The following is a 24,384-nucleotide window of genomic DNA, read 5'->3' on the forward strand; positions in this document are numbered from 1 at the left end:
TTTTGTTTTGAGACAAGGTCTCACTCTGTCACCCAGCTGCACTGCAGTGGTGCAGTCATGGCTCACTGCAGCCATGACCTCCTGGACTCCAGTGATCCTCCCACCTCAGCCTCCCACGTAGCTGGGACCACAGCCACATGCCACCACGTTCAGCTAATTTTTGTATTTTTTTGTAGACACAGAGTTTTTGCCATATTGCTCAGGCTGATCTTGAATTCCTGGGCTCGAGAGATCTGCCCACCTCGGCCTCCCAGAGTACTGGGATTACAGGTGTGAGTCACTGCACCTGACCTAGAATTTGTTTTTTAAAAAACTAGCTTGTCCCGGGTGCAGTGGCTCACACTTGTAATCCTAGCACTTTGGGAGTCCGAGATGGGTGGATCATGTGAGCTCAGGAGTTTGAGACCAGCCTGGTAGTTTTTAATATGGTGAAACCCCGTCTCTACTAAAAATAAAAAAAATTAGCCAGGCATAGTGATGTGCGCCTGTAATCCCAACTACTCGAGAGGCTGAAGCAGGAGAATCGCTTGAACCCGGGGGGCGGAGGTTGCAGTGAGCCAAGATCGCGCCAGCACACTCCAGCCTGGACAACAAAGTAAGATTCTGTTTCAAAACAAAAAAAGCTAGCTTGTAATCCTAGCACTTTGGGAGGCCAAGTCGGGCAGATTGCTTGAGTCCAGGAGTTTGAGACCATCCTGGGCGACATGGCAAAACCCTGTCTTTACCAAAAAAATGTAAAAATTAGCTGGGTGTGGTGGTATGCCTGTAGTCCCAGCTACTCTGGAGGCTGAAGTGGGAGGATTGCTTGAACCCTGGGAGGTGAAGCATACAGTGAGCCAGGATGGCAGCACTGTACTCCAGCCTGGGTGACAGAGTGAGACCCCATTTCCCCAAAAATTAACTAATTAGTTAATTAATTTTTTAAAAAGTTAGATATATACATCATCCACAGATACGTTTTTATTTCTGATTTGAATGAAAATATGTGGTAATTCAATGCTACTTTAATTTTTTTACTATTGACCTGAAATTTTTAAGAAATAATTAGGCCAGACACAATGGCTCATGCCTTAATACCCAACACTTTGGGAGGCTTGAGGCTGGGCGTTCCAGACTAGCCTGAGCAACATAGTGAGATCCTGTCTCTACAAAAAGAAAATGCTTATTGGAGGGGAAAATAAGTTTAGGTGTTGAATGTTAGCAAATGCTTTTTTTATATATATAGAAATTACGTTTTTTTCTTATTTACTATGTTGACATGACTCTACATCAGATTGCCTGACACTGAACCATTGTAATATATTTGATGTCAACCCTTATTTGATTATGGTAACTTATTTTTGAAATTTCTAAACAATTATTTTTATACTGTTGAATGTTGTTGAATTCTCTTAACTAGTAGTTTATTTTGAGTTATTGCATGTCAGTGTATGAATGTGATTTATTTATAGTTTATTTTCTCAACTAGATTATAGTAAAGGACATGGAAGGAAAAGAAATGTGTATAGGCAGGAACCATGTCTTTAAAAACCATAGTGGTCCACAGAATCGGAGAAAATGTTTACAAACTACTCATCTGACAGGGAATTAAGAACCAGAATATAAGGAGCTCAAATAAATTAATAGGGAAAAATCATAATCTGATTTTAAAATGGGTAAAAGATCTGAATAGACATTTTACATTTTTCTTTTGTTTTTTTGAGACGGAGTCTTGCCGTGTTGCCAGGCTGGAGTGTAGTGGCTCAACGTTGGCTCACTGCAACCTCTGCCTCCTGGGTTCAAGTGATTCTCCTGCCTCAGCCTCCTGAGTAGCTGGAACTATAGGCGCACACCATCACGTCTGGCTAATTTTTTGAATTTTAGTAGAGACAGGGTTTCACCATGTTGGTAAGGCTGGTCTCGAACTCCTGACCTCAGGTGATCCGCCTGCCTTGGCCTCCCAAAGTGCTGGGATTACAGGCGTGAGCCACTGCGCCTGGCCGACATTTCACATTTTTCAAAAGAAGACATACACATGGCCAACCATGTATATGAAAAAATGCTCAGCATCATTAATCATCAGAGAAATGCAAATCAAAATTACAGTGATATATCATTTACCCTAGTTAAAATGGCTTTTATTCAAAAGACAGGCAATAATAAAAGCTGGTGAGGATGTAGAGAAAGAGGAAGAGGAAACTTCGTTCACTGTTGGTGGGAATGTAAGTTAGTATGACCACTGTGGAGAACAGTATGGAACTTCCTCAAAAGCTAAAACTGGAACAACCATATGACCCAGCAATCCCCCCACTGGGTATATATGAAAAAGAGAGGAAATCACTGTATCAAAGAGATATGAGCACTTCCATGTTTATTGTAGCACTGTTCATAGTAGCCAAGATGCAGAATCAACGTAAGTGTTCACCAGCAGATGAATGGATAAAGAAAATGTACAAATATGCAGTGAAACATTATTCAATCATAAGCAAGAATGAAATCTTGTCATTTGCAACAGCATGGATGGAACTGAAGGACATTGTGTTAAGTAAATTAAACCAGTCACAGAAGGACAAATTTCATGTGTTTTCACTCATACATGGGAGCTAAATATTTTTGAAAATTGAACTCATGGAGATGAAGAGTAGATTGATGATTATCAGAGGTTAAGAAAAGTAGCAGGGAGGGGAAGATAGAATGGAGATGATTAACGGGTGCAAATGTACAGTTAGAATCAATAAGATCTAGTATTTGATAGCATAATAGAGTCACTATAATTAACAATAATTTATTGTATATTTTGAAATAAGAGTGAAATTGGAATGTTCCTAACACAAGGAAATGATAGGTGCTTCAGATGATGGATACCCCAATTGCCCTGATTTGATCATTACAACTTGTATGCTGGTATCAAAACATCACATGTACCCTATAATACACTCAATGATTATGCACATAGAATAATTAATAATAAAGTACAGTGGCACAAAAAGTTTACATGGTAGGTGCTGAAAACATGATTTTAATTGAATAGAACTTTTTATTAGAAGAACATCCATGATAGACCAAGATATCTTAGTTTTCTTGCATACATCTTGGCTTTGATTTTCTTTTAGATTGAAGAGCAATCAGATTGTAAGATCTTAGATGGACACTTTGTTTCCCCTATGGCTCACTATGTGCCTGATATCATGCCAATTGAATCTGTTATTGCAAGGTAAGAATTTTTTGTTCAAAAAGATGAATTAATATGTTATTTATGTTCATTAAAATTATAATGTCAACACTATGTTATTTGAAATTAGGAGTAACAAGGCAGGCCTAAATTGTTGAAAAGGCTGAATTAGAAGATATTTTAATTCAAGGATATTCATCGAAGCATTGTTTATAGTTGCAAAAAATAGACAATGCCTAAATGTTCAACAGTAGGTGATTAATTATCCATACTGTGGATACCATTAGTGACATGGAAATATGGTCACAATGTGTGAAAGTTTAAGAAGATAATACAAAGGATTTTTTAGTTCCATTTTTGTAAATACATAAGTGTGCACACATAATCACACAGAAGTTTCCAAAGGATATATATGAATATACAAACTCTGCTTATCTCTCAGTGGAGAGATTTTTGGCTTTTAAATTTTTAGTTTCAGGTCAGGCATGGTGGCTTATGCCTGTAGTCCCAGCACTTTGGGAGGCCAAGGCAGTTGGATCACTTGAGTTCAGGAGTTCTAGACCAGCCTTGCCAACATGGCGAAACCCCATCTCTACTAAAAATACAAAAAATTAGCCAGGTGTGGTGGCAGACACCTGTAATCCCAGCTACCTGGGAGGCTGAGGCAGGAGAATTGATTGAACCCAGGAGACGGAGGTTGCAATGAGCCAAGATTGTGCCACTGCACTCCAGCCTGGGCCACAGAGTGAGACTCTCTCTCAAAAAAAAAAAAAAAAATACCATGTACATGTGTTGATTTTATAACAGGAAGAAGAAGTACTTTTAAGTGAAGAAACTAAAAAACATGTGGTAACTTAGACTAGACAGACTACATAGTTCAGCTAAGTAAAGCACCTCAGGACTGGTATGTAATTAGCATGTCAGTTTGAGAATGTAAATAGATATTCTGAAATACCTGAGGTTCCTAAGTGGTTAATTATCCAATAGTTGAAAACTGGCTTTTTGGATCTTTGTTAGAGTACAGAGGTTATTCTTAGCTCAGTCTTGTTAGTGGTTTTTTTGTTTGTTTGTTGAGACAGAGTCTTCCTCTGTTTCGCAGGCTGGATGGAGTGCAGTGCTGCCCACTGTACGCTCTGCCTTTCAGGTTCAAGCAATTTTCATGTCTCAGCTGCCTGAGTAGCTGGGATTATGAGCGTGTGCCACCATACCCGGCTGATTTTTTTATTTTTAGTACAGATGGGCTTTTGCCATGTCGGCCAGGCTGTTCTCAACCTCCTGGTCTCAAGGGATCCACCTGCCTCGCCTCCCAAAGTGCTGAGATTACAGGTATGAGCCACCACGCTCAGCCACTGTTAATGGTTTGTGTTTTGTTTTGTTTTGGGGATGGAATCTCACTCTGTCTCCCAGGCTAGAGAGAGAGTCTCCAGAGTCTCGCTCTTTTGCCCAGGCTAGATGGAGAGCAGTGGTGCTCACTGCAGCCTCCGCCTCCTGGGTTCAAGTGATTCTCCTGCCTCAGCCTCCGGAGTAGCTGGGATTATAGGCACCTGCCACTACACCTGGCTAATTTTTGTATTTTTAGTAGAGACAGAGTTTCAACATGTTGGGCAGGCTGGTCTCGAACTCCTGACCTCAAATGATCTGCCCACCTCAGCCTCCCAAGTGCTGGGATTACAGGAGTGAGCCACTGTGCGTGGCTTGATAATGAGTTTTTTAAGTAGTTTTTAATTCTAAATCAGTGTTGAACCTAGATCTTTACACAGTTCTCTATTTTATGTTATAACTAATTTTATTAAAAAAGAACAAAATACTGTACTTTTTTCCCCTACATTGTTGATTAAAATAAACTATTTGCTGTTTCTGGTTAGTAGGTGTTTTCTCCTTTTAAGATTTTGTCTGCAATAGCAATGATAAAATAGTGATACCTGTATGGGCGTTTGAAAAATTCTTCAGTCAAGAAGAGATTATTCTGTAATGGAAACCTACTTAACCTTTTAACCAACCCTGTAAATGAACCAGTAAAGTGTAAACTAACTGAAGAGCAGTTTGATAGACCTGATTAGAAGTTGTAGTCAGCTGTCCATTATTTTGTTACCCCTAAGGCATTATTTTAAATTTATATTTTTTTCCTGTTGATAGCCTCTGAATGAAAGGCAAGCAATGTCATGTAGTGGAAAGAGCTAGAACTTTGGAATTAAACAGATCTGGGATCGAACCCTGAGTCTACTTCTTATGGACCTAATGTCAATTACTTAATCTCTGAACCAGGCTTTATAAAGTAGGACTAATAACACTTAATCTCGTAGGGTTGTTGAAAGTAATAAATAAGGAATGAGGCCAAGCACGGTGGCTCACACCTGTAATCCCAGCACTTTGGGAGGCCAAGGCGGGCAAGATCACCTGACATCAGGAGTTTGAGACCAGCCCGGCCAACATAGTGAAACCCCGTCTCTACTAAAAATACAAAAAAATTTAGCCAGGCATGGTGGCAGATATCTGTAATCCCAGCTACTCGGGTTGCTGAGGCAGGAGAATCACTTGAACCTGGGAGGCCGAGGTTGCAGTGAGCTGAGATCACGCCATTGGACTCCAGGCTAGGTGACAAGAGTGAAACACCATCTTAAAAAAAAAAAAAAAAAAAAAGGAATGAAAATAGTGTGCAGGGAATATAAAAAACATAAACGTGTAGCTAGTTTATTTATTTATTTATTTGTTTGACAGAGTCTTGCTTTGTCAGTCAGGCTAGGATGCAGTGGTGCTATCTTGGCTCACTGCACCCTCAACCTCCCTGGCTCAAGTGATCCTCTCACCTCAGCCTCCTGAGTAGCTGGGACTGTAGACTGATGTCACTAGACCTGGCTAAGTTTTTTTTTAGTTTTTTTGTAGAGATAGGGGTCTCACTACATTGTCCAGGCTGATCTCAAATTCCTGGGCTCAAGTGATCCTCCTGCCTTTGCTCCCCAGAGTGCTGAGATTACAGACTTGAGCCACTGCACCCAGCCTTAACTGTTTTAGATATGCTTTGTCTTATTAATGCTTTATTAAAAGCATTAAGTCAACCTGGGCAACATAGAAAGACACTGTCTCTACAAAAAAAAATAGAAAATAAATTTTCTGGCCATGATGGTATGTGCCTCTAGTCTTACCTACTCAGGAGGCTAAGGCTGAAGATTGCCTGATCGAGGTTAGAGTGAGCTATAATTGTACCACTGCACTCCAGTGTGGGTGACAGAGCATGACCCTGTGTCAAAAAAAAAAAAAATTTTTTTTAAAGCATAAGTGAATGTGTAGCTCTTTAGCCTGTAGGCCAAAGGATATAGAAGGAAAAGAAACTTTCAGTTTTTGCATATCATCACTTCAATCCCTGGAACTATGTGTCCCTTTCTCATAGATCCTCCACCTTATCTGGACACTTACACAAGCTATAAAGCATAAAGAAAGGAGGAAAATTATGTGATTTTACTCAGACTCAGAAGTACTCCTCAACATCTGTTGGAAATGGAGGAAGGGTTCTTTCCAGTTAGTGACAGGAATGGGGAAACAAGTTGACTTCCTGTCTCTGCAGTGTCATATTTTTACAACATAATTAATATTTTTTCAACAATTTCTAGTCAGATTTAAAGCATAACTTATTTTGATGAAAGACTATAAATTCCCAGGTGATGCACATTGACATGTACTTTTCGTTCTTTCCCCCTGTCATTCTTGTGCAGCAATTTATCTCATTGCATTAAAACATTAGAAAATGCAAATAAGAAAAAAGAAAAAAAAATCATTGTTAATTCCACCAATGAGTGATAACCACTATTTTATGTATATTCTAATCTTTCTCCTATGTGTTCACATACAACTGTACTTACTCTTTTTTTGACCTAATTAATCAATGAATACGCAGTTGGTTATTATTAATGGCTGTTTGGTATTCCATACTGTGGCTCTACCATAATTTACTAATTCCTTATGGTGCACATTTAAGTTGCATTGTTTTTCACTATTGTAAACATCACAATGAACATCCTTATGTACATCTCCTTACCTGCTTCTCTGATTATTTTTGTGCCGTAAGTTGCTAAACATGGAATTTCTGTATTTATAAGATTTGTGCAGATTTTAAACTTTTGATTATATTGTCAAATAAGTAGGAAAAGCTTAAGGCTATGCCACATATAGATTAATCCACAGGGGGAAACCTATTTGTCCTATTATCATTTGGTCCATTACTCATGATTCTGTCTCTTTTTCACACTTTCTGTTTTTATTGAGGTAGAGAAAAATATATCAGGTAAATGAAATAAGGAAACTGCAAGCATTCTTTTCTCTTAAAAGAACAGTTTAAAGACTGCTAAAGATCTGTGGTGACAGGATTTATAGATCACAAAGTATAGATTTCCCTATGTAATGTAAAATAGCTCATGAAATTGTGATGTATCTTCTGGACAGCCTATATTAGAAATGTACTTATGTCAAAATTCCAAATGAACTATAATATTTTAAAACATAGCATTCAGGCCAGATGTGGTGGCTCTGGGAGGCCTATAATCCCAGCGCTTTGGGAGGCCGAGGCGGGCAGATCACCTTGAGGTCAGGAGTTCGAGACCAGTTTGGCCAACATGGTGAAATCCTGTCTCTACAAAAATTAGCCGGGCATGATGGCGGGTGCCTGTAATCCAAACTACTCGGGAGGCTGAGACAGGAGAATTGCTTGAACCAGGAAGACGAAGGTTGCAGTGAGCTGAGATCATGCCATTGCACTCCAGCCTGGGTGACAGAGCGAAAATTCTGTCTCAAAACAAAACAAAAAGAAAACGTCCATTTGAGCAACCTTAAATAATTTTATGGTAACATGGCATAATTTAGTATTCAAATATTACCCAAGATTGAATTGTAATAAAACTTCAGGAAAATTTAATATTTATCTTCTGGTAAAATATTAATATTCCTTTGAGGATAGTTTATATGTCTTCTATACGATTTTCATTTCTCAGCATCAGAGGTAAAAAATATTTTTCACATAATTGGGTTTAGGTTCCTCAAATATTTAGGGATAAAACACTCATTTTATGTATTTATTTATTTATTTAAATTTTTTGAGATGGAGTCTCACTCTGTTGCCTAGGCTGGAGTGCAGTGGCGCGATCTTGGCTCACTGCAACCTCTGCCTCCCAGGTTCAAGGGATTCTCATGCCTCAGCCTCCCTAGTAGCTAGGATTATAGGCACGTGCCACTACGTCCGCCCGCCTGGCTAATTTTTGTATTTTTAGTAGAGATGGGGTTTCACCATGTCGTCCAGGCTGGTGTCAAACTCCTAACCTCAAGTGATTCACCTGCCTCAGCCTCCCAAAATGCTGGGATTACAGGCTTGAGCCACTTGGCCCAGCCAGGCACTCATTTTAAATTGTACATACTTGCCAATAAACTGCTCTAGGCTTTCATGATATTTTATTCCATTTATAGAAATATGTGTGTATGTATATGTATATATCTGTGTGTGTATGTGTAACAAAACCAGCTATCCTTTCAGCATTACTTCAGATGTTACTTTTATGCCATATTCCAAATTGAACCAAAGAAGTAAGATACTACTTAAAATAACGAAATGTAGATAATTCCTGTTCTGATTTCATGCTTACTACTGATCTAGTTTTTATTTTTAAAAGAATAGTGGTTTATTAGAGAGTAGAAAGAGCAATATTTCTAAATTAATAGACTCATGTGATTTTAAATATATATACATTAAACTTTAAAATTAAAAATTAGGCCGGGTGCGGTGGCTCACGCCTGTAATCCCAGCACTTTGGAAGGCCAAGGCGGGTGGATCATGAGGTCAGGAGATCGAGACCATCCTGGCTAACACCGTGAAACCCCATCTCTACTTAAAAAAATACAAAAAATTAGCCGGGTGTGGTGGCAGGCGCCTGTAGTCCCAGCTACTTGGGAGGCTGAGGCAGGAGAATGGCATGAACCCGGGAGACGGAGCTTGCAGTGAGCCGAGATCGCGCCACTGCACTCCAACCTGGGCGACAGAGTGAGACTCGGTCTCAAAAAAATAAAAAATAAATAAATAAAAAATAAAATTAAAAATTAAATTTTATAACATTTTAAATACATATCAATGAAATAAAGATAAGCAGGAAAAATAATACTTTAATTTTCACTGCTACTTTATTTTGATAGTTTTAATAGCAGTAAATCTAAATATATTTATGTATGATTTTAAATATAAGTATGTAACTAAATTAGCAAATTCAATGTTATAAGCAGGAAAAATAAGACTTTAATATTATGCTCTGTTTTTTTCTAATGATTACAACAATAGTTTTTGCCAATGTTTTAAAAATCATTCTTACTGTCTTTAAATGGCATAAAGTAGTTCTCTACTCATTCTAAAAAGGAAAAAAAAAGTTGCATAAAAATTTTCCTTGGCTATAAAAAATTCTGTGTAGGTACTGGTAATTCCCTGTGTCTAACATAAGGAAGACTTATGTCTCAGCCATGACTCAGCCACTCAGCTCCCTGTCCTTGGGTAATTTATTTAACTGTGTGGTACTTAACGTCTTCTCACTTCTGAATTAGGGCTTGCTGGAAAGATACAGGCAGGAATAAAGAAATTAAAGTTGAAAGGAGTGTGGACTAGTAGAGGAAAAGGAGTAGACAGCTACATATTTATTTATATGTGCTGGAAAACCAGTATTTAGCAAAAATCTTTTATAAAACTAATGTGATATGACCTGAGCAGAGTCAAAATTTAACTGTTCAAATAAATAGTATTCACTCACCTTTTCACTTTTATTGGGGGAGCCAGCCCCCAATATTTCAATGTACGTTCTATTTTCCCTGAGTGTTGGCCAATCTGAGAAATAAAGAGAAAGAGTACAAAGAGAGAAATTTTACAGCTGGGCCTCCAGGGATGTCATCACATATTGGTAGGACTGTGATGGCAACCGCAAGCCACAAAACCAGCAAGTTTTTATTAGGGATTTTAAAAGGGGAGGGGGTGTATGAACAGGGAGTAAGTCACAATGATCACATGCTTCAAAGGGCAATAAAGATCACAGGCGAAGGCAAAATTAGAATTACTGATGAGGGTCTATGTCCTGCTGTGCATGCATTGTCTTGATAAACATCTTAACAGGAAACAGGATTCAAGAGCAGACAACCAGTCTGACTAGAATTTACCAGGCTGGAATTTCCCAATGCTAGTAAGCCTGAGAGTACTGCAGGAGACCAGGGCATATTTCAGTCCTTATCTCAATCGCATAAGACAGATACTCCCAGAGTGGCTGTCTATAGACCTACCCCTAGGAATGCATTCCTTCCCCAGGGTTATTCCTTGCTGGGAAAAGAATTCAGCGATATTTCTCCTACTCGCTTTCTGCAAGAAGAAAAATATGGCTCTATTCTGCCCGACCCTGCAGGCAGTCAGACCTTATGGGTATCTTCCTTTGTTCCCTGAAAATCGCTGTTATTCTGTTCTTTTTCAGGGTGCACTGATTTCATATTGTTCAAACACACATGTTTTACAATCCATTTGTACAATAGTGGTCCTGAGGTGATGTACTTTCTCAGCTTACGAAGCTAATGTGATTAAGAGATTAAAGACAGGCATAAGAAATTAGAAGAGTATTGATTGGAGAAGTGATAAATGTCCATGAAATCTTCACAATTTATGTTCAGAGATTGCAGTAAAGACAGGCGTGAGAAATTATAAAAGTATTAATTGGCCAGGCACGGTGGCTCAAGCCTGTAATCCCAGCACTTTGGGAGGCTGAGACGGGCGGATCACGAGATCAGGAGATTGAGACCATGCTGGCTAACACAGTGAAACCCCGTCTCTACTAAAAAATACAAAAACTAGCCAGGCAAGGTGGCGGGTGCCTGTAGTCCCAGCTACTCAGGAGGCTGAGGCAGGAGAATGGCGTAAACCCGTGAGGCGGAGCTTGCAGTGAGCTGAGATCCGGCCACTGCACTCCAGCCTGGGCAACAGAGCAAGACTCTGCCTCAAAAAAAAAAAAAAAAAGTATCAGTTTTGGGAACTGATAAATGTCCCTGAAATCTTCACAATTTATGTTGTTCTGCCTCGGCTCTAGCCAGTCCCTCTGTTTAGGGTCCCTGACTTCCCACAACACACTTTCTAATTGATTTGTGTCTAATACAGATGTACATACACAATCTTTTTTTTGAGACGGAGTCTCGCTCTGTCGCCCAGGCTGGAGTGCAGTGGGCGGATCTCAGCTCACTGCAAGCTCCGCCGCCCGGGGTTTACGCCATTCTCCTGCCTCAGCCTCCTGAGTAGCTGGGACTACAGGCGCCCGCCACCTCGCCCGGTTAGTTTTTTGTATTTTTTGGTAGAGATAGGGTTTCACCGTGTTCGCCAGGATGGTCTTGATCTCCTGACCTCGTGATCTGCCCATCTCGGCCCTTCCCAAAGTGCTGGGATTACAGGCTTGAGCCACTGCGCCCGGCCACATACACAATCTTACTGTACTCTCTGGAGATCAGGAAATATGATGAAAGAGTTTTAAGACTTACATTTCAAAAGACGAGGCAGTCAAAAGGATATTCTTATTTTAAAAAGGAAAAAGTAACAACAGAAGACTAGGCAGAATTAGTACAAGGAGTTCTTTGAGGGCGGGGTAGAAGGAATACTCATTTCATATGACTAAAATTAGAGTTTCCTTGAATCTCAACCCTCTTCAGTCTGCCTTCCTTCTAGACTCAAAAAGCTAGGTATTTGCCTTTTGGAATTTGTGGTTTGAAACTTGTAGAGTACTGCTTTCAGCCTTGTCAAAGGCAACAAGTGATTAAGAAAAGCAGTATGCGACCTAGCAGCAGTAGGCAAATGTATGATTAAAGATATGTAACCATAGCAGCTGTTGGCTCAGAGAAAAACTTAGTCATTTCTTATTAGCTCTCATCTCCCTCCCTCCTTACTTTCTGTTCCACTTTCCCTGCTTCTTTATTCTTCCTTCTTCTCCTTGTCTTTCTCTTTCTTCTCCTCCTCCTCCTCCTCCACCTTCTTCCTCTCCTCCTCCTCCTCGTTTTTTTTTTTTTTTGGTTTATTTTTTGTTGTTTGGGTTTTTTTTTTTTTTTTGACCACCTTGCTCTATTGCTCAGGCTGGAGTGCAGTAGTGCAATCATAGCTCACTGCAGTCTTGAACTCCCAAGCTCCGGCGACCCTCCAACCTCAGCCTCCTGAGTAGCTGGGACTACAGGCATGCACCACCACAACCAACTAATATTTTTATTATTTGTAGAGAACAAGGTCTCTCTATGTTGCCTAGGCTGGTCTTGAATTCCTGGGCTCAAGGGATCCTCCCGCCTCAACCTCCCACAGTGCTGGGATTATAGGCCTGAGCCACCATCCCCAGCTTCACTTCTTTATCTCACTTCCTCTTCTCTCTCTCTCTCTTTCTTTGACTTGGTCTAATTTGTCTTATCCTTTGTAAATTTTTCAAGACTTTTTTTTTTTTTTTTTTTTTTGAGATGGAGTATCGCTTTGTTGCCCAGGCTGGAGTGCAGTGGTGCAATCTCGGCTCACTGCAAGCTCCGCCTTCTGGGTTCACGCCATTCTCCTGCCTCAGCCTCCTGAGTAACTGGGACTACAGGCGCCCGCCACCACACCCAGCTAATTTTTTGTGTTTTTTTTGTTTGTTTTTTTGGTTTTTTTTTGAGACGGAGTCTCGCTCTGTCGCCCAGGCTGGAGTGCAGTGGCCGGATCTCAGCTCACTGCAAGCTCTGCCTCCCGGGTTCACGCCATTCTCCTGCCTCAGCCTCCCGAGTAGCTGGGACTACAGGTGCCCGCCACCTCGCCCGGCTAGTTTTTTGTATTTTTTAGTAGAGACGGGGTTTCACTGGGTTAGCCAGGATGGTCTCGATCTCTCCTGACCTTGTGATCCACCTGCCTTGGCCTCCCAAAGTGCTAGGATTACGGGTATGAGCCTCTGCTCCCGCCTGACTTTTTTTTTTTTTAAGAGACTGGATCTCACTGTTGGCCAAGCTGGTCTCAAACTCCTGGACTCAAGTGATTCTACCCATCAGCCTTCCAAGTAGCTGGGACTATAGGTGGGCACCATTGCATCCAGCTCTAATTCTTCAGGTCTTTCTGGTTTTTCTCCACTTCCCTCTCTCTGCAAATGCCATTATTAAATGTAGCCCCCCCAAAAAGGCAAAGAACTAAACAAGTTAAAAGCAAAACAGTTTATTCTAGTAACCTATAAACATTACATTTTAAATTATATGAATTGTCTAAGTCTGTAGTTTGTCTTTAACTCTGCCACTATGGTGCTTTACATACTTAGGAACTTTAAAAATCTTTTGGATGATTATTGGGATGAAATACTGGGTTTTAGTGTCTAGAATCCAAAGCAAAGCAGTTATGCAGCTATGGAAGTGATACACTTGTTCACTGATTTCTTGATTACTCAAGGTAGAAGGAGTTTGTTATTATATGCAGACTCTCATTTAAATATATAAAACATACATATATATTTTTAAAACATGAGCCTGGCCAACATGGTGAAATCCCATCTCTACTAAAAATACAAAAATTAGCTGGGCATGGTGGCGCACGCCTGTAATCCCAGCTACTCAGGGGGCTGAGACAGGAGAATCACTTGAACCTGGGAGATGGAGGTTACAGTGAGCCAAGATCGCACCACTGCACTCCAGCCTGGGTGACAGCGTGAGACTGCATCTCAAAAATAGAATTAAAAAATAAATAAGAAAGTAGCCTTCTGGTGGCTTAGTTCCTACCATGGCTTAGAATGAAAGAGGTTCCTAGGTGAAGGTGAGTTGCTGATGTGGGAAAAAACAGGATTTTTTTACTCTATTTAAAAACAAAACAGTGACAACATATTAGCTAAAGCCCTCATTTAGATTGTTTTAAAATTACAAAATAATACATGGTCATTATAGAAATGAGTGCAAATAATACAGATTCTGGAGGAATCTCTAGGAAGGCTACCTATCAGGTACTATGCTCATGACCTGGGTGATGGGATTATTATTCCTTTGAAGGCTGCCTGTTTGTATCTTTTGCCTGTTTTTTAATGGGGTTATTTGGTTTTTGTTAAATTGTTTAAGTTTACTATAGATTCTGGATATTAGACCTTTATTGAATACAAGTTTGTGAATATTTTTCTTGCTTTCTGTAGGTTGCCTCAGACTGTTGCTACTTTTTTTTTTTTTTTTTTTTTTTTTTTTTTTTTTTTTGCTGTGCAGAAGCTCTTTAGTTTAATTAGGTCCCACTTGTCTCTTTTCTTTATGTTGCAATTGCTTCTGGGGACTTATACATTCTTTGCCAAGTGTATTAGTTTGTTTTCACACTGCTGATAAAGACATACCCAATACTGGGCAAACAAAAGAAAGAGGTTTAATGGACTTAACAGTCCACGTGGCTGAGAAAGCCCCACAGTCATGGCCGAAGGTGAAAGGCATGTCTCACATGGCCACAGACAAGAGAAGACAGCTGTGCAGGGAAACTCCCCTTTTAAAAACCATCAGATCGGCCGGGCGCGGTGGCTCAAGCCTGTAATCCCAGCACTTTGGGAGGCCGAGGCAGGCGGATCACAAGGTCGGGAGATCGAGACCACAGTGAAACCCCGTCTCTACTAAAAATACAAAAAATTAGCCGGGCGCGGTGGCGGGCGCCTGTAGTCCCAGCTACTCAGGAGGCTGAGGCAGGAGAATGGCGGGAACCCGGGAGGCGGAGCTTGCAGTGAGCCGAGATCGCGCCACTGCACTCCAGCCTGGGCAACAGCGTGAGACTCCATCTCAAAAAAAAAAAAACATCAGATCTCATGAGACTTATTCACTATCACAAGAACAGCATGGGAAAGACCTACCCCCATGATTCAACTACCTCCTACCAGGTCCCTCGCAAAACACATGGGAATTAAAGATGAGATTTGGGTGGGGACACAGCCAAACCATATCACCAAGGCTGAACCCAGAATTTCTTAGGTTTTTCTTCTGGGGTTTTTATTGTTTTAGGTATTACATGAAAGCCTTTAATCTATCTTGAGTTAATTTTTGTTTATGGTGAAAGGAATGGGTCCAATTTCAATCTTCTGCATATGGTCAGCCAGCTATCCTGACACCATTTATTGAATAGGGAGTCCTTTCTCTTTTGTCTATTATTGCTGACTTTGCCGAAGATCAGGTGGTTGTAGGTGTGTGGCTTTATTTCTGCATTCTCTATGCTGTTCCATTGGTCTATGTGTCTGTTTTTATACCAACATACCAGTACCATGCTGTTTCGGTTACTATAGCCTTGTAGTATAGTTTGAAGTTGGGTAATGTGATGCTGCCAGCTTTGCTTTCTTCGCTTAAGATTGCTTTGGTGATTCATGCTCTTTTTCGGTTCCATATATGAATTTTAGAATAATTTTTCTAATTCTGTCAAAAATGGTTTTGGTAGTTTTATAGGAATAGCATTGAATCTGTGAATTGCTTTGGACAGTACAGCCATTTTAACTATTGATTCTTCCTATCCACGAGTATGGAATGTTTTTCCATTTGTTTATGTCATCTCTGATTTCTTTCAGTAGTGTTTTGTAATTCTCATTGTAGAGATCTTTTACCTCCTTGGTAAGCTGTATTCCTAGGTTTCTGTGTGTGTTGTTGTGTGGCTATTATAAATGAGATTGTGTTCTTGATTTGGCTCTCAGCTTGGATGTTATTGGTGTATAGAAATGTTACTGAGCGGGCCAGGCGCAGTGGCTCAAGCCTGTAATCCCAGCACTTTGGGAGGCTGAGATGGGCAGATCACGAGGTAAGGAGATACTGGCTAACATGGTGAAACCCTGTCTCTACTAAAAAAATACAAAAAAAAAACTAGCCGGGCGAGGTGGCAGGCACCTGTAGTCCCAGCTACTTGGGAGACTGAGGCAGGGGAATGGTGTGAACCCGGGAGGCGCAGCTTGTAGTGAGCTGAGATCCGGCCACTGCATTCCAGCCTGGGCAACAGAGCGAGACTCTGTCTCAAAAAAAAAAAAAAAAAGAAAAGAAAAAAGAAATGTTACTGAGCTTTATACATTAATCTTCTATCTCTATCTTGAAACTTTACTGAAGTTATTTATTAGTTCTGAGAGCCTTCTAGCAGAGTCTATGGGGTTTTTAAGGTATAACATTATATTGACTGCAAAGAGAGATAATTGACTTCCTCTGTTTCTATTTGGATGCCTTTGATTTTTTTCTGTTGCCTGATTGTTCTGGTTAGGATTTCCAATACTGTGTTGAATAGTGGTAGTGAGAATGGGAATCCTTGTTTTGTTTCAGTTCTCAAGGGGAATGCTTCTAGCTTTTGCCTATTCAGTATGGTGTTGGCTGTGGGTTTGTCATAGATGGCTCTTATTTTGAGGTATCTTCCTTTGATCCCTAATTTATTGAAAGTTTTTTTTTTGTTTTGTTTTGTTTTTTTTTGAGACAGAGTCTTGCTCTGCCGCCCAGGCTGGAGTGCAGTGGCCGGATCTCAGCTCACTGCAAGCTCCGCCTCCCGGGTTCACGCCATTCTCCTGCCTCAGCCTCCCGAGTAGCTGGGACTACAGGCGCCCGCCACCTCGCCCAGCTAGTTTTTTTGTATTTTTTAGTAGAGATCGGGTTTCACTGTGTCAGCCAGGATGGTCTCGATCTCCTGACCTCGTGATCCGCCCGTCTCGGCCTCCCAAAGTGCTGGGATTACAGGCTTGAGCCACCGCGCCCAGCCTTATTGAAAGTTTTTAACATGAAGTGATGTTGAATTTTGTCAAAAGCCTTTTCTGTATCTATTGAGATGATCATGTGGTTTTTTTAAGTCTGTTTATGTGGTGAATAACCTTTATTAATATGCATATATTGAACCAATCTTGCACCCCAGGAATAAAAGCCCACTTGATTGTAGTGGATAACTTTTTGATGTGCTAGTGTTGTCCTTATAGCTTCTGATACTTTTTTCCTTGAGGTTCTGTAGATAGTAAATTTCTGAGTTATTCATATGTAAAAATGACTTTATTATCCCTCATACTTAGTTAACCCCTTGCCTACTCATGTAATTCTTGGTTCAGAATAACTTCCTTCAGAATTTAGAAGGCTTTGGTGTGTTTTTTTCTGTCTTCCAGCATTATTGATGAAATACTTGATACCAACTTGATTCTTCTACTTTTATAGGTAACCAGTTGTTTCTCTCTAGAAACTTTTGTGGTCTTTTCTGTATCCTTAGTGGTTAGATGTTGTTGTTGTTGTTTTGTTTTTTTTGTTTTTTTTTTTTTTAATTCTTTGTGCCTGCCACTCAGAAGACCCTTTCAGTTTGGAAAAAAACAGATAAATTTTCTTTTTTTTTTTTTTTTTTTTTTTTTTTTTTTTTTTGAGACGGAGTCTTGCTGTGTCACCCAGGCTGGAGTGCAATGGCCAGATCTCGGCTCACTGCAAGCTCCGCCTCCCGGGTTCACGCCATTCTCCTGCCTCAGCCTCCTGAGTAGCTGGGACTACAGGCACCCGCCACCTCGCCCGGCTAGTTTTTTTTTGTATTTTTTATTAGAGACGGGGTTTCACCGTGTTAGCCAGGATGGTCTCGATCTCCTGACCTCGTGATCCGCCCGTCTCAGCCTCCCAAAGTGCTGGGATTACAGGCTTGAGCCACCGCGCCCGGCCAGATAAATTTTCATCTATTATTTTTGCCACTTTTTTTTCTCCTGTCTTGTCTCCATTCTTTTCTGAGATTCCTGTTAGAAACATGCTGGAGCCAGGCATGGTGGCTCACGCCTGTAATCCTGGCACTTCGGGAGACCTATGCAGGTGGATCGCCTGAGGTCAGGAGTTCGAGACCAGCCTGGCCAACATATCGAAACCTCATTTCTACTAAAAATGCAAAAATTAGCTGGGCATGGTGGTGAGCACCTGTAATCTCAGCTACTCTGCAGGCTGAGGCAGGGGAATCACTTGAACCCGGAGACGGAGGTTGTGGTGAGCTAAGATTGTGATACTGCACTCCAGCCTAGGCGACAGAGCAAGGCTCCATCTCTCTTTTTTTTTTTTTTTCCTTTGAGATGGAGTCTTGCTCTGTCACCCAGGTTGGAGTGGAGTGGCCCTGCAATCTTGGCTGACTGCAACCTCGGCCTCCCAGAGTCAAGTGATTCTCCTGCCTCCGTCTCCCAAGTAGCTGGGATTACAGGCACTTGCCACCATGTCTAGCTAATTTTGTGTTTTTAATAGAGACGGGGTTGTGCCATATCCAAAAGCTTTCATATCCAAAAGCTCAACAGAATCTAACTATAGTCTGTCCCAATTCCATATTACCAAAAGAGCAAATCTCATTGCCCTAACTTGGCTTATGCTTGGCCCAGTCAGCTGTGGCAGAGGAGTCACATGGTCTATACCCATTCATCATGGGACACTGGAGAAGACTTTTAAAAGATAGTTGAATTTGAGCACTGATTACTGAAATTAATTAGGTGGGTAGCTAGTTAATACTACAATAAAAAATTCCTATTAAAGCTATTATCCAATAATGAAGTCACTACATGCATTGCTATGGAACAAAAGAAAAGTACAAATAATAGCAGAGATGTCCAGCTTTCTACTGAAAAAATTTGTAAATGTTTTCATTTCCCCAAAATCTTTAAAATATCAGGAAACAGGACAATGCTCAGAATGCAAAATGAAGCAAAGCTGTTGGTTAACAGTGGCAATTCTCATTATGGAACTGAAAATTAAGAGTTCCCATGAGCACAAAACATAAATAATTCTTAAATCATCCTAACTTTATTTGTCTTTGTTCTATTCTGCAATTTATTGACAGTGGATAAGTGGTGATATTACCCATTCTGTCCAAGCAAAGTTTTCAGCTCAGAATTGAGGTTTTATGTTGCTTGAGAATCTAATCACCTCAGGTCAAACCTTCAGGTGACAGTACAGTCTTTTCCTATGATAGTAATTCTAAAATATAAACTGCTAAGAAAATTAAAATGAGAAATGAGTTTGGGAAGATGAAAATGTTTTGAAGATAGATGGTAGTGATGGTTGCACAACGTTACTGTACTTAATGCCACTGAATCATACACTTAAAAATGGTTAAAACGGACAAGTGTGGGGACTCATGTCTGTAATCACAGTTATTCGGGAGGCCATGGCAGGAGGATCACTTCAACCCAGGAGTTCAAGATCATCTGGGGCAACATAAGAAGACTCTGTCTCTTCAAAACATAAAAGAAATTAGCCATTCAAGACCAACCTGACTAACATGGAGAAGCTGCATCTCTACTTAAAATACAAAATTAGCTGGGTGTGGTGGTGCGCGCCTGTAATCCCAGCTACTTGGGAGGCTGAGGCAGGAGAATCGCCTGAACCTGGGAGGCGGAAGTTGCAGTGAGCCTAGATCACGCTATTGCACTCCAGCCTGGGCAACAAGAGCAAAACTCCGTCTCTCAAAAAAAAAAAAAAAAAGAAAGAAAGAAAGAAAGAAATTAGTCAGGCGTGATAGCACATGCCTGTAGTCCCAGCTGCTTGGGATGCTGAGGTGGGAGGATTGCTTGAGCCCAGGAGGTCTGGGCTGCAGTGAGCCATAATTGTGTCACTGCACTCCACCTTGGGCTAAAAAGTGAGACCTTGTCTCTAAAAAAAAAATAATAATGGTTAAAATTGTAAATTTTATGATATGTATATTCTACCACAGTTTAAAAAAAAAAAAAAAGAAGTCATACAGGTTAAAAGAAAAAACATAAAACATTAAATGAGGACCAAAATACTACAATTAAGGAAAAAACAAAGGCCAGGTGCAATGGCTCATGCCTGTAATCCCAGCACTTTGGGAGGCTAAGGCAGGAGGAACGCTTGAGTCTAGGAGTTTGAGACCAGCCTAGGCAACATAGCGAGACCCCATGTCTACAAAAAATAAAAAATTAGCTGGGCTTGGTAGCAGATACCTGTAATCCCAGCTACTTGGGAGGCTGAAGTGGGAGGATCACTTGAGCCCAGAAAGTTAAGGCTTCAGTGAGCTGTGATCATGCTGCGGCACTCCATCCTAGGTAACAGCAATACCCTGTCTCAAAAAAAAAAAGACAAATAGAGAAAACTATCTGCGCATTTGTGTTTTTTGTTTTCTAGCATGGATTGACTTGACTTGTAAGTATCAACATTTTAATGAGTCAGATTCTATCATATACTAAAAGTTTTTTAAAAAGACAACATAAACTATTTTATTGATTCATCAACAGCTTGTACAGCCAAGCATTTCTTTTGCAAAGAGGAAAAGTCAGAGCTATATCTAAAGAGTTACTTCTTTTGGCCAGGCACGGTGTCTCACACCTGTAATCCCAGAACTTTGGGAGGCTGAGGTGGGTGGATCACAAGGTCAGAAGTTTGAGACCAGTCTGGCCAACATGGTGAAACACCATCTCTGCTAAAAATACAAAAATTAACCAGGCACAGTGGCGTGGACCTGTAGTCCTAGCTAGTCAGGAGGCTGAGGCAGGAGAAGCACTTGAAGTCGGGAGGCAGAGGTTGCAGTGAGCCGAGATCGTGCCACCGCACTCCAGCATGGGTGACAGAGCGAGACTCTGTTCCTTGTTTTTCTTTTTTTTTTTTTTTTTTTTTTGAGACGGAGTCTCACTGTGTCGCCCAGGCTGGAGTGCGGTGGTACGATCTTGGCTCACTACAACCTCTGCCCCCTGGGTTCTAGCGCTTCTCCTGCCTCAGCCTCCCGAGTAGCTGGGATTACAGGCATTCGCCACCATACCTGGCTAATTTTATTTGTATTTTTAGTAGAGACAGGGTTCTTCCATGTTGGTCAGGCTGGTCTTGAACTCCCAACCTCAGGTGATCAACCTTCCTCAGCCTCCCAAAGTGCTGGGATTATAGGCGTGAGCCACTACGCTCGGCTAATAGTTACTTCTTTTAAGACTTACTCATATACGGTGGCGTCTCTACAAGATAAGAAAATTTCTTTATGTATTTATAAAATTGTGATATTGAACAAGGTAAAGAATAGTGACAATAAATTCTGTGTTTATGTTGTATTTAATATTTTAATATCCTAACAGAAAGCAGATTTACAATATCTTTGTAGCGTTTGGACAACTTAATTTAGTTAATTACAATTTGAATGTTAAAATTTCGACAGATCTTTTCTCTCAAATAATTTGTGTAAAATTTTTAAGAATTGAAAGTTTTTATTGAAAGCCCTTTAAAGAGAATTTTATTGATAAGTCTTTGCTTTTAAAAATAGGTTCCAATTTATTGTGCCTAAAGAATGGAACAGTAAATATAGGCCTGTATGCATTCATCTTGCTGGAACAGGAGATCATGTAAGACTTTATTATAATGCCTTAATCTCCAGATAATTTGTTAACATATTCTCCTTAACAGATGTGGCTACTGTATTCTTTTGAGTATGTGTTCTTTTCTTTCCTTAGCATTACTGGAGGCGACGAACACTAATGGCCCGTCCTATGATTAAAGAAGCCCGAATGGCTTCTTTATTGTTAGAAAACCCTTATTATATCCTTTTGTGATATCTAAGAAATATTTTGCCTTGTTTATTTATTAATATAGTTAGTCATCAGAAGAAATGATAGTAACCAAGTTTTTTAAACCAGTTAAATTTAGTCATCAGTTCAGAAAATACTTAAGAAGCAATAATCAAAAGGAGAGAAAGACTATTTCATGCCTCTTAAAAATTAACATAAGGATTGTACTTCTATTGTGCAGTAAAGAAATTGTACTTCTATTTCTTGGGAGACTTATGCTAGATTTTTAATATTAGTAAGTCAAATGTTTACTATTAAGGAAACACTCATGTTTTAAATGCATTTACAGTATCAGTTGAGGTTTAGACAGTTCTTAACTTAATTTTCAAGATGACGTCAGACTATTCACAGAAGAAGAAATGAAACTGATGCACAGATATAAAGAAATGTCCAACGTTGCTGGTAATAAATGTAGAGTTAAAACAATAATGATCAACTATTTAAAAAAAAACACAATACTGGTGAGGCTGCTTTGAAATGGGCACTCTTGTTATTAATGACGGAAAATTAGTTCAACCATTTGGGAAAACATTTTTTACCATGTGTATCAGGAGCTTTGAAACATCATATCCCTTGACAAAATGATTTTGATTCTGGGAAATTTATTCTAAGAATAAAAACTAAGAAATAATTAAATAACAAAAACATGTTTGTATAGCTTTAGTTTAGACAGTAAACTATTAGAAATAGCTTAATGTCTAAAATAGAAATAGTTATGTAAACTGTGGTTCATAATATTGGAATTTTATGCAATTGCTTGTGTTACATTTATTTCTCTACCTGTGTTATATTTATTTCTCTACTGCTTACTACCTTTGTGACCTTGACTATTACATAACCTTTTAGTACCTCAATTTTCTCATTGATACATGGGAATAATCTCTTAAGTTATTGAGGTTATTAAATGATTAATACTATCTAGAACAGTGCCTGATAAATAATAAGCATTCAGTAAGTTTTAACTATTATTATTAAAAAGTTTACAATAATGTATGACAAGTATTTCTGATGTGAAAATAGGATATAGGCCAGGTGCAGTGGCTCACGCCTATAATCCCAGCACTTTGGGAGGCTGAGGTGGGCACATCATCTGAGGTCAGGAGTTCAAGACTAGCCTGGCCAACATGGTGAAACCCCATCTCTGCTAAAAATATAAAATTAACCTGGCATGCTGGCACATACCTGTAATCCCAACTTCTCAGGAGGCTGAGGCAGGAGAATCACTTGAATCCAGGGGACAGGTTGCAGTGAGCCAAGATCACGCCATTGCACTCCAGCCTGGGCAAAAAGAGTAAAACTCTGTCTCAAAAAAAAAAAAAAGAAAAGAAAAGAAAATAGGATATAGACTCTATGGTGTGGCACAGGTATGCAAAAAAACTAAAAACAAAATCCAAAGCAAAAACTGTGCATTGGCCTGGCATGGTGGCTCAACACCTGTAATCCCAGCACTTTGGGAGACCGAGGCAGGAGGATCACCTGAGGTCAGGAGTTTGAGACCAGCCTGGACAACATGGCAAAACTCCATCTCTACTGAAAATACAAAAATTAGCTGGGTATGGTGTCGTGCGCCTGTAATCCCAGCTACTTGGGAGGCTGAGGCAGGAGAATCGCTTGAACCCAAGAGGCAGAAGTTGCAGTGAGCTGCCTGCACTCCAACCTAGGTGACAGAGCAAGACTATGCCTCAAAAAAAAAAAAAAAAAAAAAACTGTACATAAAGAGAAATGTACCAGAATGTAATCTGGTTGTCTGTAGATTAAGTAGTTGTTCTTTAATCTGCTTTTTAGTACTTTTTGGATTTTCTATAATAAAAATTATATAAATGAAAAAATCAATAAACTTCATTTAAAATTTAAATTGAAGATTTGTACAACCCTGTTAATTTACTGAAAACGTTAATAGGTATACTTTATTGGCTGAATTATGTGATATATGATGATATCAATAAAGCTGGGTTTTTTTTTAATAAAAAGGAAAATAATTAAGTTGAAAATTTAAGAACTTCTAAACAGCCTACTTAAGAGAATTAGAATGGAGTTATTTCAGTATTAAATTGTAGAAAATTTAACTACTTAATGTACTCTCAAACAAAATTATTTAATTATTTTAAAACTTTCTCTTTGACCCACATTCTTAAATGGCTGCAGGAAACCCAAGGACCAAGTGTAAGTATATATCACCTTCATTTTTGCAGTCTTTACCAAATATCCAGCAGTATTAAAATGTTGGTTGCCTTCAGTTAACCATTTCTAAATTGAATATCTAAATATTATGGGGGGGAGTTCTGTTATAAAACTGTAGTATGAATACTGACTTTAATTTTTATTTTTAAGATTTTTGCATTTTAATGTCTGTTAAGGAAATACAATAAAAAATTTTAATAGGTAGACTTAATATATAGTTTAGTTGTGAAACTGTAAATGAAGAAATGATAAAACCCTTTCCTTTTTTGGTTTTTATTTTTTGCTTTTTTTTTTTTTTTTTTTTTTTTGAGGCGGAGTCATTCCATCACCCAGGCTGGAGTGCACTGGTGCGATCTCAGCTCACTGCAAACTCTGCCTCCCGCATTCAAGCGATTCTCCTGCCTTAGCCTCCCAAGTAGCTGGAATTATAGACATGCACCACCACACACAGCTAATTTTTGTATGTTTAGTAGAGATGGGCTTTCACCATGTTGGTCAAGCTGGTCTCAAACTCTTAACCTCAAGTGATCCGCCCACCTTGGCCTCCCAAAGTGC

The 24,384-nt window shown here is 39.7% G+C and overlaps 1 protein-coding gene across 11 annotated transcripts in view; it reads left to right on the forward strand.

Annotated features, from left to right (window-relative positions):
* Positions 1 to 24,384, forward strand: part of ABHD18 (abhydrolase domain containing 18) — a 69,646-nt gene that overhangs the window by 23,341 nt on the left and 21,921 nt on the right. For 6 of the 11 annotated variants that reach the window (XM_078002237.1, XM_078002236.1, XM_078002243.1 and 3 more), the window contains 2 exons: positions 3,093 to 3,193; positions 23,794 to 23,811. In XM_078002237.1, the coding sequence (XP_077858363.1) occupies positions 3,093 to 3,193; positions 23,794 to 23,811 (119 nt within the window). Of the gene's footprint in view, positions 1 to 3,092; positions 3,194 to 21,977; positions 22,051 to 23,793; positions 23,812 to 24,384 lie in introns of those variants that run through there. The other 5 variants (XM_078002241.1, XM_078002240.1, XM_078002242.1 and 2 more) reach the window with 3 other exon arrangements.

This window comes from Macaca mulatta, chromosome 5, assembly GCF_049350105.2.
Source record: "Macaca mulatta isolate MMU2019108-1 chromosome 5, T2T-MMU8v2.0, whole genome shotgun sequence".
In the NCBI taxonomy this organism is placed as follows: Eukaryota; Metazoa; Chordata; class Mammalia; order Primates; family Cercopithecidae; genus Macaca; species Macaca mulatta.